This window comes from Dermacentor albipictus, chromosome 4 (genome assembly GCF_038994185.2).
Source record: "Dermacentor albipictus isolate Rhodes 1998 colony chromosome 4, USDA_Dalb.pri_finalv2, whole genome shotgun sequence".
NCBI lineage: Eukaryota > Metazoa > Arthropoda > Arachnida > Ixodida > Ixodidae > Dermacentor > Dermacentor albipictus.
Window position 1 is genome coordinate 79361669 of NC_091824.1, and position 15883 is coordinate 79377551.

At 43.5% G+C, this 15883-nt stretch overlaps 1 protein-coding gene across 5 annotated transcripts in view; it reads left to right on the plus strand.

Moving 5' to 3' along the window:
• drpr (multiple EGF like domains draper) overlaps positions 1-15883 on the plus strand; it is a 169738-nt gene that overhangs the window by 124306 nt on the left and 29549 nt on the right. For all 5 annotated transcript variants that reach the window (XM_065449797.2, XM_065449799.2, XM_065449798.2 and 2 more), the window contains exons 2-10: positions 4980-5150; positions 7718-7801; positions 7930-8025; positions 8182-8288; positions 9040-9132; positions 10801-10902; positions 12539-12683; positions 13265-13385; positions 14699-14884. In XM_065449797.2, the coding sequence (XP_065305869.1) occupies positions 5113-5150; positions 7718-7801; positions 7930-8025; positions 8182-8288; positions 9040-9132; positions 10801-10902; positions 12539-12683; positions 13265-13385; positions 14699-14884 (972 nt within the window). In that variant the 5' untranslated portion in view covers positions 4980-5112. The remainder of the gene's footprint in view (positions 1-4979; positions 5151-7717; positions 7802-7929; positions 8026-8181; positions 8289-9039; positions 9133-10800; positions 10903-12538; positions 12684-13264; positions 13386-14698; positions 14885-15883) is intronic.

Genomic DNA, 15883 nt, shown 5'->3' on the forward strand with positions numbered 1-15883 from the left:
CTTTGATCGCCGACGCAACTACTACGTTCTGGCAGGGCATATCGTAACTAAATTGGTTCTGCCTGCCTGCCACGCCAGTGCTTGCTTCGGCTAGAGATGTAAAATTTCGTAAAATTTTGAGAGGCGTGAAGAAAAAACTGTTTTCGTTCATGTTTACAAAAATACAAAGAAATGGGAAAAAAACGACGATTGCGCACAGAGCTATGAAAAAAAAAAAACCGACACATTTATTTTTCTAATACTGAAAATAACGTAATCGTTACATTATTGCATCGCAAAAGTCCCGGCAGATCGAGCTTCCGGGTTCAACATATAGGCACGATTTCACGTCAAGGCATTGATTTCACGTCGAAGCGTCAAGACCGACGTTTGTATCAACCTGTTGATTCGATTCGTTTCCGCTTGACGCGTCAACGCTTCCCCGAACAGCGCACGAAGCCTTCCGGACGTTGAGGTTCGAGTGCACGTACACAAGTTCTTGCACGCTATCCCCTCCAAGACTGTTGGCTAGCTTGGTGCGCACATTTCCAAACTCTGACCAGTTTCTTTCACCCGCCGCTGAAGAAGGGGGAATCTGCAGTACGCGACAGGCGATGGGGCCACGAGGGTTAGTTGAAGTAATGCCCTCGCCACCACGTGGATGGATCCAGGTGCTTCGCAGACTCCCAAGCTCCTTGTTTTGACCAAACCTTTAGATACGTTGAAAGGAGTCGCATCGCAACAACAGAATTCTGCGGGGAAGCTCTGTTTCTATTTCCTTTCTTTTTTCAATTTTATCCTAGTTGAAAAAAAAACGAAAAAGTTTTTTTCCCAAAATTCGTAATGTTTTTTTCAACCACTTACATCTCAAGCTTCGGCTATCCCGGCAGTCTGATTATCGCACTTACTTTCTCATTGTAACGATTTGCGCCATGAATACAAGATAAGTCGGTTTTGCGAAGTCAAATCTTGTAATCATTCTAAGCAATTGTAGGCATTCTAAATGGACACATACGCGTCTATTTTTCCGCTACTGGATTACATCGGAGATAAGGTATAGAATGAAAAAAATTCAGAGTTCCAAAGTATTACTTTTAAAGGTGCGACATTGAATGAAAAAAAAAAAAAACTTATGTTATATGTTTAATGCATTGGCACTAAAAGGCGCACCTCAAAAGAGAAATACTGTGTTGGTGCCTGTAACATTTTCTTCTTATTGCAGGTACTAAAGAAATATATTTACACTAAATGAAAACTTAGCTTGAGCGACTTGTATGGTTCTAAATGAGATTTTGGATTTAGAACGCCGTACATTCCGGCTCCAAAGGCAGCGCTGCGTGGCTCGTGACGTTGAATTTCGTTCTCTACGGTGAAACTGTATAATGGTCCTTTTTTAATGTGAAAGTGTTACATGCCCCATTACGTGAAAATCCGTCGGCGTGACCGAAGCGTGATACCAAGAATGGCCGACGGCGCAAACAGTAAGAACACTGGAAAAATGCTCGGATTGACGTCAGATTTCCCGAGGATAGCGCGGATAGCGGAACTGACAAGATAGCGTCTTTGACAATATGGCGAAATTGAGTGTTCAGAATAGCTCACGTACCGTGGAGTAAACTGTATAGCAAACATGTTGTGAACCACGTGCTTAAATGCCATCCTGAAATTTGCGTCGTGCGTGGTTATGAACAACGTAAGCACCAGGTCCGTGCTGTACTAAATTTCACCTAGTACGAGGTACGGATCTTCAGAATATATTCGTATGTTTTTAGGCGTCCGTGCCGTGAGGGACATTACCAAAACTTTCCCGACTTGAATTGTGAACGACAGTTATCGAGTGAATGTACATACCTACATTGCAGACATGTGCGTCGAATGCCCGCTAACGCATTCGCGACGTCATGCGCAGGTTGTGGCGGTTTCGCACGCGTCATTACGCTTTGCAGACAGGGGATGGCGAAGCTGTGCCCTGAGGCATAAAGTACCGCGATCGAAGCGCATTCGTGCGACCGGAACCGACATGCACGGACTTTACTGAGGCTGTGACTTATGGCGTTTTTCACTGGTCGATTCGGAGCAGTATTTCTTGCTCCGCGACAACGAATCCGAATTTCACTGGTCAATCTGGAGCGGGTTCGCGCGTTCCACTGGTCGTTTCAGATCAAGTCGCTCCGCGCCGGATCGCTCTCACTTGCTCCGCCGCCGAGGCGCGGATTCGGGCGGAAGCAGATCGCGTCACTTCCGTCTTCGAGCGAAATCGGTAGCGCGACATGGAACGGACTCTGCGAGTGCCGCGGTGAAATTACGCATGGGGGACGGCAACTTTAATTGCCGTGGAAACGTACAGAGCGGAAGTTGGGCATGGTTTCCGGAACCGGTTTGTCTCACGCGTACGCAAACTTCCTGTGTGATCCTCCGCGGAGCGTTTTTGCGTTCCGCTGGCCGATTCGGATTTGTGAAACCCGAACGCTCGCTCGAGAATTTCGGCGGCCGCTCCAGATCGACCAGTCAAAAACGCCATTAGGCCCGCGTGGACTGCAAGGGGGGTGCGCAACTAGTGGTCAGTCAGTGGCGCAATGATGGAGTTGTCACGTTACCACTCCGCGGCGCTCGTATTCGCAGTGAACATACTGAATGGTAGTTAGCAGTAAAACCTCTGTAGAAATGGGTTGCTCGTCTAAAAAAAAAAGGGGGGGGGGTGGGGGTGGAAGGGAAGCATCACAGTGCCAGCACCGGCCGAGAAGCGCTGTGGAAGGATAAACAGCATTCAGATGTTCTCGAGAGCTCCTCGCTGATTTCCTTCAGTGATGAAGTCCGTGAACTGTGTCATAAATGAAAAAAATTGCAGTGGCTTAGCTCGGCTATGCCAGGATATACGTAGCGAAAGCTAAGGTCATGGTCATGGTAAGCATGGTCAGCCTTGGTTAATCTTGATTGCAAGTCCAGGTTAGTCTGGTTGTCTAGCTATGTTGCGGCGTTTAGCCAGTCGTTCGGCGCGCTGTTCGTCTGTTTCCTGGGCGATTCGTTTCCTCTTCATCTCGTTCCGATGTCGATTCCAGGCCTCCTCCTGCTTATCAGAATTGTCGCCGCCCATACTGCTGCCTCAACTGTGGTTTCGGCGCACGCGAGCTCTCCTTTTCAATCCTCCGACATGTTATCAGGCATGCGACGCAGCTGGCGAAGCGAGCGGAGGCGAACGCAACGACGAGGAACGCGGTGTGACGTCATGTGCCTCCTCGGAGCGCGGCCACGGCGAAATCGCAGGTTCGCGGCCAGTAAAACTTTCGCTTTAAAACAAATCGCCCAAGAAAGATGCACGCGGTTAAAGATTCCCCTAGCCCTAATATAAGGTGGCATCTGCCCGCACCGCAGACGCCGTACTGCAGCGATGTTTTGAACGTACCGCATAGTCGGGCGCAATTTGTCTGCGTGCGTCAGGCGCAGGGCCTCAATATCGTGCCGACGCGGTTGCTGCCCCGCGCGCACCTCGTTCTCGATGGGTGCCCGAACGAGTCTGGCGTGTTTTCCTGGCCGCGCCGACGGCGTTGCTCACGATCGAGAGATGTGCCCAGCATCTGGGGCCGGTTTAGTCACACGGCTCGGCGCCCCGCGATGGCGGTATCAGGTTCGGCTTTCCGCTGCCGCCGCGTCAAGACGGGAAGCTGAGGAGGCCGCGCAATCTGTCGCGTTCACTTGAGTCATCGCGCTCTTCAGACCGCACTCGGCGACAGCAAGGCGCAGCGTTTTGACAGCGTGTAATCGTTGAGGTCCGCCTTTGCCCAGCCGGTTGCTATCGCGTGCTCGGCCCACATGTTCTTGACTTCCGTGCGAGCTATTACAAGATAGAACATATGGCTGGAATGCAACGTCTTCCTTGTGCGGTACGATACCAAGGAAAACAGGAAGGCCTTTTCCTGGCCTACGTCATTTATGTCATTTTGTCATTTATGTCATTTTGTCATTTATGTCATTTTTGTCATTTATGTCATTTATGTCAGCACAAAGTACAGTGATTATCAGAGAAGAGAGCTCGCATAGCATTAATCTTTTATGGGATGTAATGGTGCATCAAGAATTCGAATGGTGAACACAGTGGGCTAGTGTGTAAATCTTTCGTGCATTAATTGTCCAGCATATTTCCATGGTAGACTCTTGAAAGCAAAAACTTGCTCTTTGATGTGCTGCCAATGTAATCTTGCTTTCTCATTGAACAAATTTTCTTATGTTTTGGGGCATAGGTTTTTTGGGGTTCAGTGTATTGCTAAATAAAAATGACCAAAGTTGGAGTCAGTGGCTTTTGTTTGCTAATACTTGTTGGCAGAAATAATTTTTTTCTTGCATGCCTAGCAGATAGCATTTTATGATATAATTCAAGCCCATCATGTCGAGCTAGGCTTTAGTGTATCATTCCCCCAAATTAGGTGCGACAGCAACATGTGGCTGCTGCACTCACATGTTGAGCTGAAGATAATGTAAACCGAAGTTGGGCAAGAATATTAGTAGAAAATGTGCACAAAGCAGTTAGCAAAGGACACAAACAAGTGTGCATTGATTAAAACCTACAATCATCAAACTTTACCAAGTGCAGCTGAGGCTAAGAGGTTGTATATACGTTGGTGTCTCCACAATGAACATCAGTATATTCTTCACTTCATATTTGATGTGTGATATGTGCCCTTAGCTTTGTATAATGCTGATTTTTCAATGTATTCAATATTTTGTGGTGTTCTACTGAGTGTATTTCTATTACATATGCAAGTCACTTGCCTTATGTGCTGCTTAGTTCTTTGGGAGGCCTAGGGCAGTCACGCAGCCTTAATGTAGTTTCTTGCTTATCTTCCTTGTACAAGTTGTGAGAAATGGACTCAGTATTCTGTTGCTTATACACACATTCTGGTGTGTATAAGTAACCTGGTGTGACTGGTGTCTGGTGTCGATCTAGTTTAAATATTCTGGTGTCTCTAACAACCACGTTCCCATTTCTTTTGTTTCTGCTGCAGGTGGAGATGAACCTCAGGTGAAATGCTCCAGCAAGGGTGGAACCCTACTGTTCCAAAGTCCAAGGAAAGCTGTGACTGAAGCTAGTCATACGGGCCACTGAGGAAACCAGCCACCACCAACCGGGCAGCCATCATGATGGCTATTTATGCTTCCACGCTTAGGCATATTTTGTGAGTACTACCAAAGGCTCATATAGAAGGCTTGTAAGGGGAAAGGCATAAGTTATGCTGACACATAGTGCATTATTTTTCTTTCGACGCAATTGGCAGTTTTCGGATACTTCAGCCACGTCTCAATCTGTCGGTGTCTAGCCTCTTTCGTGGGGCTCTTCAAGTGATGCGAGCACACTCCACGCAGGTGCATGTCCGACTGATTAAAGCAAGAACACACACTCTTCTAGCTGACAATCAACAAAAGTTTCACACCTCAAATAGGCGCTTCTGCAATTGGGCCATAGTTCATTCGAAGTCAGATATGCTGGACCCTAATTCTTCAGTGCTAGCGGAACAAAACTGGCTGTGGTTGGGAGGCCACATTTAGTGAACCTTTCTTCGTAGCATCCGTAGGTGCGTGTGCTGTGGTCTGTGGTGGCACTGTGGTACATGCAGCTATTAATGCGATTGAAGTCCTTAGCCTGCTTCCACCACTGTACATATTGTAAATAAAGCGTATTCATCAATATGGTGTGTCACTACATTACTTGAATGTTAATCACATTTATCGTGTGATGGGTTCTGCTGGAATTTTATAATTGTTGCTATGCAATGTAGCTAACGTGCAAAGCATCTCAAAGCACTTGATTGCACAAGGAAAATTTTTAAGGGTGCCCTTTCTTTCTTCTATTTAACTGTCTCTTGCGCGTATGCAGTCACTTATCGGTGCAGGAAATGATGGTCACATTTCATTTCTGCTCTTTGAACTTCACGCCTTAACACCTGGCCCGATCATGCAGTTATATAACTGCCGCGATACCTTAGTGGCTATGGCATTCTACTGCTGAGCATGGGGTCGCTGGCTTGATTTCCGAGCATGGCGGCTGTATTCAGAGGAGGTGGGATGCAAAACGCCCATGCATCGCGCTGGTCGCACCTAAAAGAATCCCACGTTGTCAAAATAAAGGGAAGTGTTTCCATTACAGTGCTTGGCATAGCCATAGCACGCTCTGCAGCTTCTGGACATGAAAATCCACACTGTTTGCCAGGTTTGCAGCGCATCGATCCATTCGGGTAAATTTTCTGCGCATTTCTCATTTTCAGCACACACTTACTGATGGGGAATTGGATGCGAACGCACCTCCTTGCTAGGATTTGAGTGCATGTCAAAAAAACTATGCCTGGGCCATAGTGCCCCATAGTTCCAGTATAACACCGGACTGTAAAGCCCCATTCATAATTGTTTTTCTGCACAGAGCATCTGAAAAAGTTATCATGTCCATTTCTCACTCTTTTTCTAATGCAGCATGACTAATTTTTATTGATTGCCATTTATGGGCAACTAGCTCGCTGTCATGTAGTGCCACAGTCTACTTATGCCATATGTTCTGAACATTCAATTTCTGTTGGCTATCTCTGAGTCAGCAGGCTACATACTTCCTGTTTGCCGTAAAGTCTGCAATGCCTAGAATAACACAGCTTGTGCGAAAATTTAGAGATGGTGTTGCCACCGGTCTCTGGCTTTTGTGTCATTTTCTTTCAGACGAAGCCTCTCTACTGATGATGAAAACTTCTTATTTTGTCTTTGAAGAGTGCAGTTGGCTAATGATGCCTTAAAACTCTTTCAGTGTTTTTTGAAAGGGACTGTCTACCATTTGAATGATACTTTGAGTGATACCAAAGCATATCATTCAAAGTGTCTACATGTGCAGTGGTTTCTCTAACAAACGAGTAGAAACTTTGAAAATAAAAATTTTTCTATCTGCATAGTTTCTTAATATGGTTTACAGATGCTCACAACACTGATTACCATATGTGATAGCAATGGCATGCCTATAGAAGTGAAAAGCTGAAAGCGCATCAGGTTTCTGTAGGAAGAGTTAGTTAGTGTCGAACACTGAAATTGTCACCCTAGTAGCCGTCCTCGGCATGTCGTCAATTGCATGAGTCATTCGGGTTTTTTTCTTTCTCGCTCATCTATTACATGGTGTGTTTCCTACAGGCACAGTCTGTATAGTCAATACAAGCTTAAACTGGTATTGTGACGATGCCAGCACATCTAAAAAGTGCGAGCAATGCATTTTCGACATCCTGAAAAAGACCACAACCATTGCCCCACTCCCACGACACTACTCGCACTGTTGCATGTCACCGTGTCAAGAGGGCATACTTGAGGACCCATCAATGCACCAAACTGTTCACCTGCACAAAGGCAGTGCCACTTTTCAATATGTTCTAAATGGAAATAAGAAAGAAATGACTCTCTGGCACAAAGAAAAGTTAGCAGAAGGGCATAAAATATAATTTCAGGTAATGCATTAACGCATCCAAGCAATATAGCTCTCCCGGCACAGGGTTTTGATTACAGGAAAGGAACGGAAAAAAAAAAAAAACTGAAGGCACGATGCTGCATTTTTTCACCTTTTGAAGTTCACCATATATGTGTTAAAATATAGTGACCACTGTTGATACATCAAACATTCATGCTGGCCAAATGTTTTAATTTATGTTGTAGAAACTTAAACACTTCTAACCAATAATGAGATTAATCTATATAAAAGCTTTTCTTGCTTTCACTGTTTCAGATGGGCATCTGTTGCACTCATTGTTGTGTTCCCAACTTCTTTTACACTGGAGAATGGACCGAATGTTTGTACAAAGCAAGAAACGTGAGTACTCAAATTTTTAGCATGCAAGCTTTCAGTTCGTGACTATTCACGGAGGAATTAATTATGCTATCTCAGCAATGGAGTGCAGAACCGTATTAGAACATGGCTCCTGTCTTGTCTCTGTTCAGGTACCTTACCACCGTTCGGGTTTCATACAACAAACCTTACCAAATTCGTACCTATACGTGGTGTTTAGCATTCCCACCACGATGCTCCAAGTACAGGTATGTATATGTTTTTCATTGCACTTGGCTAATTCTTGGAATTCTCCTTTAGTTTTGAGTTATAGCTGTATCACATGAAATACAGCAGTGGCCACTTATCAGGCTGCCATGTCAGCTGTTGCTCTTAAACATGGATATTTGTTCTTTTTTCATCAGGATTGCTCATACGGTCGCCTACAAGACAGAAGTTAAAGAAAGCACTCGTACTGTCAAGGTCTGCTGCAAAGGTTTTGTGGAGACTGCTGATGGCTCCCGATGTTTGCGTAAGTAGTGTTGGCAGTACTGTTTTGCATAAGCAATATATTCACAAGTGGAGTTAGCCATGTCGTGTGATATGTAGAATCAGATAACCAGTGGTCTATTGAGTAACAAAATGGATACTATAGGAGGGGAAATGCATTTGAGGGTGGCAGAAAATTAGTCTTGAAATATTAAAAATTCATAGCCATGCGGTTGGCTCGGCTGTTTCAGGAGGTGTATTGCTGGAGATCTCTATCAAAGAGCTTTGTCATCATCCCTTTTATGGTGATGTTCACATACAGTTGGCTTCCATTAAATGAACGGCACTTAATCTGGGCCACCTTTTCATGTGACCATGTTCTAAAGTCTTTAGACACACACTTTATAAGCAACCCTATTACCGCAAATATCTGGTAATTTGAACAGCTTGTTGCTCAGTAGCCTGATTAACAGAAAGAAACTATGTCACAAAATGCCAACAGAATTGTGAACCAGATGTTGATACTATATCAATACAGTATTCGTACCTATACCAAAAATAGCATGTACTAACATGAGAAACAACAGATAATTACTGCAATCCTGAAGTGGAACAGTAACTGTGTTTTCCTTAGCAATGTATCCTGTCTTTAATTGGTTTTGCAACAGTTAATATTTCTGTATCTTCAACGACCTAAATATTCTTAAAAGAAGTGCAAGAATGGGTGGATTTTTTTTTTTTTTAGTCGTTAGCCTGTGTGCTTCATTTCTGTTTCTCTAATCAACATGCTTCAGCACTTTGCAACAACCCATGCATTCATGGAACCTGCTCCAGTCCTGAAACCTGTGAGTGTCAGCCCGGCTGGGGCGGCCCTACCTGCAACTTCTGTGAGTACTCCACTTTAACCTGTCCTGTTAGCGTACTTTTCTGGTCACATCTTTGCCACGTTGGTAGGTCTTGATTACGCGTGTATAATCATAAATTGCCTTCGGGTTGCTCAGAGTAGGCAATGAAAGGTTAATTGGTGGGCTAGTATTTCTTAACAGCCACTCAGTGGCTGGAGCATTCAGCTGCTGAACACACGATCACAAGTTCGGTTCCTGGTCACAGCAGTCACAGTCCAGTAGTAGAAACTAGGACAGAGATTTTGGTGTGCATTAAAGAAACTGAGGTTGTCTAAGTTCATGTCACGCAATCCACAATGACGTATCTTGTAATGCACGATTTGTATTGGGATGTCTTTAAGTGGCAACAAGAACCTACCGCGGGCATATTTTTGCCATGCTATTTCTGTGCCTGTTCCAAGCTGTCCAATACATGCATTGTAATCATGGCTGAAGTATGGTCTATGCGGTTGCCACTTAAGTTACAAGAAGAGCATTCTAACAATTCCAATATAGGAAATGACACTCCACAGGAAATGACACTGCATCGAAAATGTCACAAATATATTCCATGTGATTGCTTTTGCAGTTTTCCATATCAAGCCAGGATTCCTTTTCTTCCACCATTCAATCGATGGTTGTTTAGCAGTAAAAGAAAAGTCACCTTTTTTGTGATAGGCTTCAGTTCACGGCAGGCAAATGTCTTGCCATGACTTGGAAGCCACACAATGAAGCAAAATTTCTTGCAACCCAAACATATAACCTGTAATCATTTGTGAGCACTTATGTTTGCATGATCACCACAGTTAGTACACCTCTTGACTCCAGCCACTTTGCCTCAGTAGTAAGAAATAAATGATCTTCTTTTATGGATCTTGTGGTTTTTAAATTATTCGAATGACTGCTTAATATGATGCCACTTTATATGTGGTTGTTTAGAGAGTTTGCTCTAAGGCGTGAGCACTTGGTGTGCTGTCTTTTATTTAGTACTTTCTAGTTACCTTCACACTTTCAAGTGAGCAATGCACCAAAATCTGAAATGTCTCTGCTTCTCTTTTCTCCTTCTCTCTCTTTTCCTGGAAACATCAGTGATATACAGTAAGTCCTCCATTGTGGAAATGTCAATGCTTGTTAAGGAATGACAGCTATTTCTATTTCTTCTGAATGTGCAGCAAAGCAAAACAAAATTTTCTTTTCCTGCCTAGTGAAATTCAATTTAAGATACGACTCAGCTCTGCTAACCCTAATTATTTTTGATTATATTTTAAATGACTATGACATGAAATGAATGAAGGTGTTGTAAATTTTTCCTGTATAAGTGTGCCCAGCTTTTTTTTTTTATCGAGCAGTAGTAGAGCAGCCATTGAAGTGTTGTCACTCGAGGTGTTTCTCTTGCTTTCATAACTCTACATTTGACTTCATTTGGGTATGTTTTTAAGTAAGGCCATATCTTTGATTTAGTTCACTTGACTGGAACCAATTACCACCCTGTGCCATATTGTGCTAACATTTAGCATGTAGCATGTACGGGCAATCTGTAGTTACATATTCTGACAATGTGTCAGGCTATTCAGTAAGGTGTGAAGAGCTTCTTTTCTCGCCGAAGTGTTCAGTGAATGAATGTGATCAAACGAATGTGATCAAATGAATGATCACCTTTCTTTCCCACAGCCTGTCCAGATGGAAAGTGGGGTAAAGCTTGCCATAGGGACTGCCCATGCAAAAATGGCGCCAGGTGTGACCCAGTGAGTGGAGCCTGCTCTTGCAAGCCAGGTCAGTCTTCTTAGCTTGTTTTATTGCGACTATACGACGCTCGAATGCTCTAGGCGCATTCACACGTGCAGTCCCGCTGACGATGCATGCACGGCTTGTGTGCGTAGCATTAGAAGGTCTTTAAAATCGCGGAGTGAATTTGGCTGCAAAAATGACAAAGCAAAGTTGATGCATGGTCAATGCTACATATTCTGGCTTCTGCTGCTGGCATAAACACTGTGCGCAAGCTACTGTAAGCACACCAGTGTTCTCAATAAGCTGCATTGTGTATACTTTGGTCTGAGCAGTAAACGTCAAGCTAACATCTAATATTTCAATGTGCACTGACTAATGCTGACAGTTTCTCGTTGGTCTCATCTTGTGCATCATAAAGGTGTGACATCTTCAACACCACTGACAGCACTCATCATGCCAATGTTGCGAGATGGCTGGTTTCTGCCAAGTTGCTGTTACTTCTACCCAGTAGGAGTTGCTTTGTTGGCTCAGTTGTGCCAAAATGGGCCCCTCGCATGTAATTAGAGCACTATCTGAGGAGTTTAAATGCAATGGTAAACTGTGGTGTTGCTGTAATTGCTTTGCCCTTTTGTGCTTTGCCCTTTTGTGCTTTTCCCTTTTGAGGAAACTGCCAATTTTTACTCAATGTAGATTGTAGTACCATCAACTTTGAGTTGCTTCCTCTTTAAAAGGGCACTGCAACACTTTTCGAGCACAGTAAGAAGACATCTGTAATGTGTAGACAATGTTTTCATGAACACGCAAGCCAAATATTATTCCACTGCACGCTGAAGGGAGCGTGCAATCTCTCATAAAACAAAAAGTTCAGTCCCATGGAAGGGCTGCACCGCGTCAAATTTGTAAAAAAAAAAAGTGCGGCCCTTACATGAGTTTATACAGGATATTTATTGAAAGGCATCATACTTACTCCGGTGTGTTCTCAGTTTCCAAAAGAAAGGTGTTGCAAGACCCCCATAAAGGGACATTACAGAGGAATATTAAGCTACTCGGTGTTAGTGACCAGAGTCCTGGTATGTCAGAGAGGACACAAAAATTAAACACAAGATCGGAGTTGCCACTCTAACTTCTCCTGATCTCTTGAGATTTGGACAGCATTCACTCCAGAGTAGCTAACAGGTTAATAATAAACAAGGTACTCTGTATAGGGAGTGAAGAATAAGCATAGTGATTCATTGAAGCTGTTTTCTAAACAAGAACAACTTAAGCATGCAAAAATACTCTGAAATTCCTGGTTTCATACTGTTGTTGCGAAAATCCAGCCGCAAAAATAATAAAACAACTTTTGCCTACGTTTTCTCCACTCACGTCTTGCTGATTTGCTAGGCAGCCACATAATCAGTATCGGTATATATGAGTGGCTATTTCGTCTACAAAAGTTTCTGCACATACTTGGGAAGCCTTGTTTATGTATAAGCCAAAAAGTGGGCCAGATGTACTATTTACAGAATCTCCTGCAACATATAAAAAATTGAGACCTCCAAAGAACATTCCTTTTTCTGATGCTATTTTAGAAATAGTATGTTGACACTGGGGTGCTGCAAATTCGTGGCACCTGCATAGCTTGGTTGTGCAGCAAGTGTGGTATCACATGATCGCCTTGGTTGGGCTGTTCTCCTTCCAGGATGGCAAGGTATCGATTGCAACGAGCCGTGCGACAGCGGAAAGTACGGCTACGAGTGTGGACAGTTGTGCCGCTGCGAGAACGGTGCCCTTTGTGACCACATATCAGGGGCCTGTACCTGTGCTCCTGGGTACACAGGACCTTTGTGAGTGTTTACTCTGTCCTCTGGTTTTAAAAACTTGTTTGACTGAGACACCAGGTAGTAATGGGTAAAAAATTTTTTTTTTCTGTGATGAAGAACTGTGTTCTTGGATGTTGCAAATGGGCTGTAAATTTTATCCTGTGCTGTATTCCACAATAGCTCTTATAGCTTCTGTAATTTTGAACCAAATTCAGGCAGTGTTATTATTTTCCTTTACAATCTTGTGGTGCATCACATAACAAATGTGCAGAATTATGTGTGTTTTTGTCTTGCCATAGAAAGCTGCTTTTGTGTTGCACATCTAGTTGTGAGAGTGGTAAACATTTGTTCTCGTGTTTGGCATCGATGTAATTTGTTTTCAATTGGTGAAAAGCACAGGTCACATTTTCTGTGACTGTAGATGTTGTGTTTTATTTATCCTCAGTAATATATGTTTATGCGACCACAAGATTGATGTCCTGGCATGCTTACTTTTAATTTGCACCCTTTCAGAAATATCTGTTAATTGTGTCTTGTTCTGTAGGGCTGCAATGAAATGTTCTGGTTACACCACACTGATGCATTCATTTTCTGTTTTCCATCAGGTGCCATGAGCTGTGTCCAGCTGGTACTCATGGAGACCAGTGTTCCAACAAGTGCAACTGCCAGAATGGAGGCACTTGTGACCCTGTCACTGGACGCTGCTTCTGTCCTGAGGGATGGACGGTAAGTCATGTTTACGGTGCACAAGGCTGTCCGATATCTGCACTGACATTTAATGCGTTGTAACCTTCCATGGCATATTACACTTGGTACTTGTGCATAGAACAAGAGCTTCTGTAAATGTGTTCCGACATTTCGGTGCGATTGCAGTAGATGACACTAAGCAGACATTCTTGTGTTTCATCATGAAACTGCAGCGTACAGTTGTGTGATATTTGCCGAGCATCAATTTTGCACACGACGAGGGAACACAAATGCATGCATGGACACAGTGCTAGAATACATAGGAGCGACAGTAATTGTGTGGTGTGTGATATGTAGACACAAACATTTGCACACAGTTTGGGGATGAGGGAGTTATCGTGATTGGCTAGCACGTGTATACAGGCTGCCATAGAAGTGCACTTGCCAGTGCATTCTTTGCCTGTCACCAATCATAGCTAATGTGCTACAATAATAATGCAATTTAAAGGACACTGTATTAGTCAGGTAACCATGGTATGAAGGTAACATAACCACCATACAGAGGCAACTATTGGCTCTATATGGTGGTTATTTGTTTCTGTAGCTGAGCAACTACTGAAAGTGACAGCTTCAAGCTTCTACCGTGCTTTGTTATCACCATAAGAAAGCTAATACTCTTATGTATGGCCCTTGGAAGTGTATATTGAATGTGGGGCAAAAACCAGGAAATGGAAGGGAGGGATGGCTCAGTTCGCTTACAGAAACTTTTTTTTGTTGTTGTTAAGCCACCACGATAGAACCACAATGGAAACTGGGGACACTGAATATATTGCTTGCCCCCACTGGATAGCCCCTGCATATACTGACATGCTTACTTGTTTATATTTTTCTGGCGACTGCACTTCATTGGCTAACACATGTTAGCGGTTATCACTCAGTGCAAGGCATGCCTACATGTATCAGAACATTCTCAATTGTTGTTGCCGATTCTATCTGTTGTCTACATTGCCCCTAAACCTCGTGTAAACAGATTGAATGTGCAACACTAATAGTGTTGTACATTCTGGAAGGCACGCGAGCACCAGTAATTATGCTAAAATCTTCAGTGAGTCATGTTTAAATAACCACCGTGCTTGATCCGCAGATCAGATTTCAATGACCGTGCTTGCTGCTTCGTTGTGCTCTGAATGTTACTTGTTTTCGTGGACAGCAAGTTCTCCCTATAAAAATTTAGTTTTGTGACTTGCGGTTATGTCACAGTGGTTCTTCACTGTCATTACAATGTGACAGCATGTCCGACATTTAATGGTAAGTCGCTGCGATGTGATCAGTCTGTTGCTTTTTTTTCATAGGGTGCTGTGTGTGCAAATCCGTGTCCCGCTGGCTTCTACGGCACCAACTGCAGCCAACGCTGCCACTGCTACAACGGTGCCCTGTGTGAGCACCTGACGGGCAAATGCATCTGTGGCCCTGGATACGGGGGCGAGCGATGCCAGGATGAATGCCCCGTCGGAGCATACGGTCTCAACTGCAGCAAGGTACAACCACTCGCTAATGCATCACAGCTCTGGGGGTTGGCATTAACGCAACTCAGCTGTATATGCGGGTTTAAACAACGTAATAGAAAGAAGAAAGAGTTGACAATTCCTGCCCTGTAGTGAGAAGGCTCTAAGGTAAGTACAAGTGGCACAATTAATGATAGAGAGGCAAATGGACACATGCAATAATTAATAGACAAAGAACAGCCTAGATTATAAAAAAGGCATAAGTGAAAGGAAACTTCCTGAATAATATAGTTGGCTATTGTGGTAATAGAATGGTATGCTGGATGCTGAAGGAGCTAAATGCAGTTTGGGTTGCCAACCAACTCTGAATTTTGAGTAAATGTCCTTTGTCCTGACTTCACCCAGTCGCCACGGTCAAATGTCCCAACAATTGCTTTTTTTTTCTACTGGATTACAATAAATAGACCAGATTTCCGTTTGATAATGCCTGACAGTTCATTTGCATTCTTCCTTGTGTTCTTTTGCTTAAGAAAAAAATGCAGCTGAAGAAAAGCACTCTACTAGTTGTGCAAGTTAGGATACAACTTGGCTTCCTGTATTTGAATATCCGTCTTTAGGAAACGGGGGCGACTTATAGCTGTGTTAATACAGTAACTGATTTGTAAATGTGCAGCTTTATTTGCCTTGTGGCTAATTTGTAAACATTTGTGCACCAGAAGTCACTGTGTGCAGCACATATAACTTCTGTTGTAATGAATATCCTCACAGTCTGTGATGTGGGAAGAGGACACTGATGGTGTCCTTAGAGACGATGAAGAAGAGTTTAGGTTTTTTCGCTGCTCTATGCATGTTGGCTCCGCCATTAGAAGCCATCTGTAAATAGACATACGCTTTTTCCCTTCTTTCCCGTAACAATATGGCTAGAGAAAGCAGTAAGTACTGTTGTTGCATTGAATATAAAAACTGGAGGCTCATTATTAGCCTGGTAGAGTATGAACAGTTAAATATGCCTTACAGTTCATGCTCTGGAGG